At 45.3% G+C, this 2,772-nt stretch overlaps 1 protein-coding gene across 1 annotated transcript; it reads left to right on the top strand.

The window, feature by feature from the left end:
- Window positions 1–203: 203 nt before the first annotated feature.
- LOC148584340 (uncharacterized) lies at window positions 204–1,802 on the top strand. The gene is made up of 2 exons (XM_088518156.1): window positions 204–1,278; window positions 1,630–1,802. Exons 1-2 carry the CDS (start codon window positions 204–206, stop codon window positions 1,800–1,802), a joined length of 1,248 nt encoding a protein of 415 aa, XP_088374282.1.
- Window positions 1,803–2,772: the final 970 nt, after the last annotated feature.

Raw genomic sequence — 2,772 nt, 5'->3', positions numbered from 1 at the left:
ATCAGATTCTTACATGGTTCCATAATACCACTATCCCATCTATTTCTGCACTGTTTGGCAGCTTTGATGAAGCAAAGGGTGCTTGGGATATGCTTGCTTCTCGTTATTCTTCTGTAGATGGTGCTCACGAGTATCAGCTTTTGTTTGAACTTTTCCATCGCAGGCAGGAATCTGGTCAGAGTATCAATGATTTTCTTGCCCCCATGCAATTCTTGTGGAACCAAATTGTTGTTTCTGATCCTATTTGGAAGGATCCCACTGATGCTCAGATGTATGTTACCCGTAGAGATCAACATCGTCTTCACCAATTTTTGATGGCTTTGCGTGATGATTTTGAGCCTGTTCGTGTGCAACTATTACATCGTTCTCCTCTTCCCACTTTGGACACTGCCATCTTCGAACTTGTCCGTGCCGAGACTAGATCGCAGACTATGCGCTCTCAGCCTAGTCATACAGTGTTGGCTGCACCATCCTCTGGCTTCTCGTCATTCCAGCGAGAGTATTATGACAAGTCAGGTACTTCTCGACTCCCTCCTAAGTCTCGCGATAATAATTACTGTCGCTATTGTCGACGTCGAGGGCACACTATTGACAAGTGTTGGCGTAAGGGAAGATCTAATGCACCCACAGCAGCAGTTGCTCATACTGAGAGTGGTTCATCTCCAGCTGCTCCCGCTTCAGTTGCCCCCTCTGGCCACGCATCAGGATCCAGTGTCACCTTATCTGCTGCTGACTTCGAGACAATAGTCAACCAGGTCGTCCTATCTCGTTCTGGTAATGCATCTTCCTCTGTCCTCTCAATTTTGCCAGGTACCTCTTCCTCTTGGCTCTTTGACTCTGCTTGTTGCAATCACATGACACCTAACCCTACTTCCTCTACCACATCTGTACCTTCACCTCATTCTTCATTCATTCGCACAGCTGATGGCTCCATTCTGACTGTTAAAAATATAGGCACTATCAATACACCTTCCCTTTCTGTTCCTGAAGTTTTTCATATGCCTGGATTATCCTTCAATCTTCTTTCTGTTGGCCAACTGTGTCAACTTGGATATAGACTTGTTTTTGACTTTTCTGGTGTGCATGTACAGGATCCTCGTACGAGTCAGACCATTGGGACCGGGCGTAGAATTGGGCGTATGTTCGAACTATCATCCTTACATCTCCCTGCCACAGGCATCTCTGCTGCAGCCTCTTCATCATCACAATCTCTTGCACTTTGGCATTCGCGTCTTGGTCATGCATCTGCCTCTCGCGTTCAATTTTTAGCTTCAAAGGGTTTGTTAGGTTCAGTTTCCAATAATTATTTTGATTATAGTTCATGTCAACTTGGTAAACAACCGGCTTTGCCATTTAATAATAGTGACTCTCATGCTACTGCTTCTTTTGATTTAATTCATTCTGATGTTTGGGGACCTTCTCCTGTTGCTAGTATGAGTGGCTCACGTTATTTTGTTATTTTTGTTGATGATTTCTCTCGTTACACTTGGGTGTTTTTAATGAAATCTTGTCGTGATTTATTGGATATTTATCGTACTTTTGCCAAAATGGTTGAAACCCAATTTTCAAAACCCATTAAGGCTTTTCGTTCTGATAATGCTTTAGAATATACTCAACATGATTTTCAAGCCATTCTAGAACATTATGGCACTGTTCCTCACTTGTCGTGTCTAGGCACCTCACAACAAAATGGTCGAGCTGAACGTAAACTTAGGCACATTTTAGACACTGTCCGTGCTCTTCTCATTTCCACATCTGTTCCTACCCCGTTTTGGGGTGAAGCCACTCTCACGGCTGTCTAAACAATCAATAGGTTGCCTACCCCTATCCTTGATAATTGCACTCCTCATGAGCGGTTGTTTGGCTCTATCCCTTCATATCATCATCTCCGTGTCTTTGGTTCTGCCTGTTTTGTTTTACTCCAGCCTCATGAGCGCACCAAACTTGAGCCTCGTTCTCGGTTGTGTTGTTTTCTTGGATATGGAGTGGAACACAAGGGCTACCGGTGTTATGGTCCTGTGTCTCGTCGTCTTCGCATCTCCCGTCATGTAGTTTTTTGGGAGCATCCACTATTCCACAAGTCGGCAAATTCAGCATGCCATCATCCCCTCCCTTTACTACCCTTTTTGAGTTTCCTCTTTCTCCTACTCCCACCACCAATGTCTTGCCTGAGTCTCTCTCGCTAGAACTGCAGCCATCTGATGCCCTCGACGCTGCTTCGCCTGCGTCCCCAAGTTCTTCGCCTGCCTTCCCAGGTTCTGTTCCATCCGAGGATCCAGTCTGCACTCCATCACCTGACATTCATCAATCCACCCGAGTAAGATCTCTTCCTTCCCATTTACAGGATTTTCATTGCTTTCATGCCTTAGCTACCTTGCACGAGCCTCACTCTTTTCGTGAGGCCTCCACTAACCCTCTTTGGCAGGCTGCGATGAAAGAGGAACTTGATGCTTTACAAAAGAACAATACATGGGATCTGGTTGACAGGTACAAGGCTCGACTTGTGGCCAGAGGTTTTACTCAGGAATATGGTGTGGATTATGAGGAGACTTTTGCTCCAGTTGCTCGCCTCTCTTCTGTGCGTGCTCTGTTGGCTGTTGCAGCCTCTTGGCATTGGTCACTTTGTCAAATGGATGTCAAAAATGCCTTCCTTAATGGTGATTTAAGTGAAGAAGTTTATATGCAGCCACCTCCTGAATTATCACATCCTACAAACAAGGTTTGTCGTCTTCGTCGAGCACTATATGGGCTTAAGCAAGCACCTCGAGCATG

The sequence above is a fragment of the Corylus avellana genome, chromosome 7 (genome assembly GCF_965113065.1).
Source record: "Corylus avellana chromosome 7, dhCorAvel1.hap1.2, whole genome shotgun sequence".
Lineage (NCBI taxonomy): Eukaryota > Viridiplantae > Streptophyta > Magnoliopsida > Fagales > Betulaceae > Corylus > Corylus avellana.
This window is presented reverse-complemented; position numbering and strand designations above follow the sequence as displayed.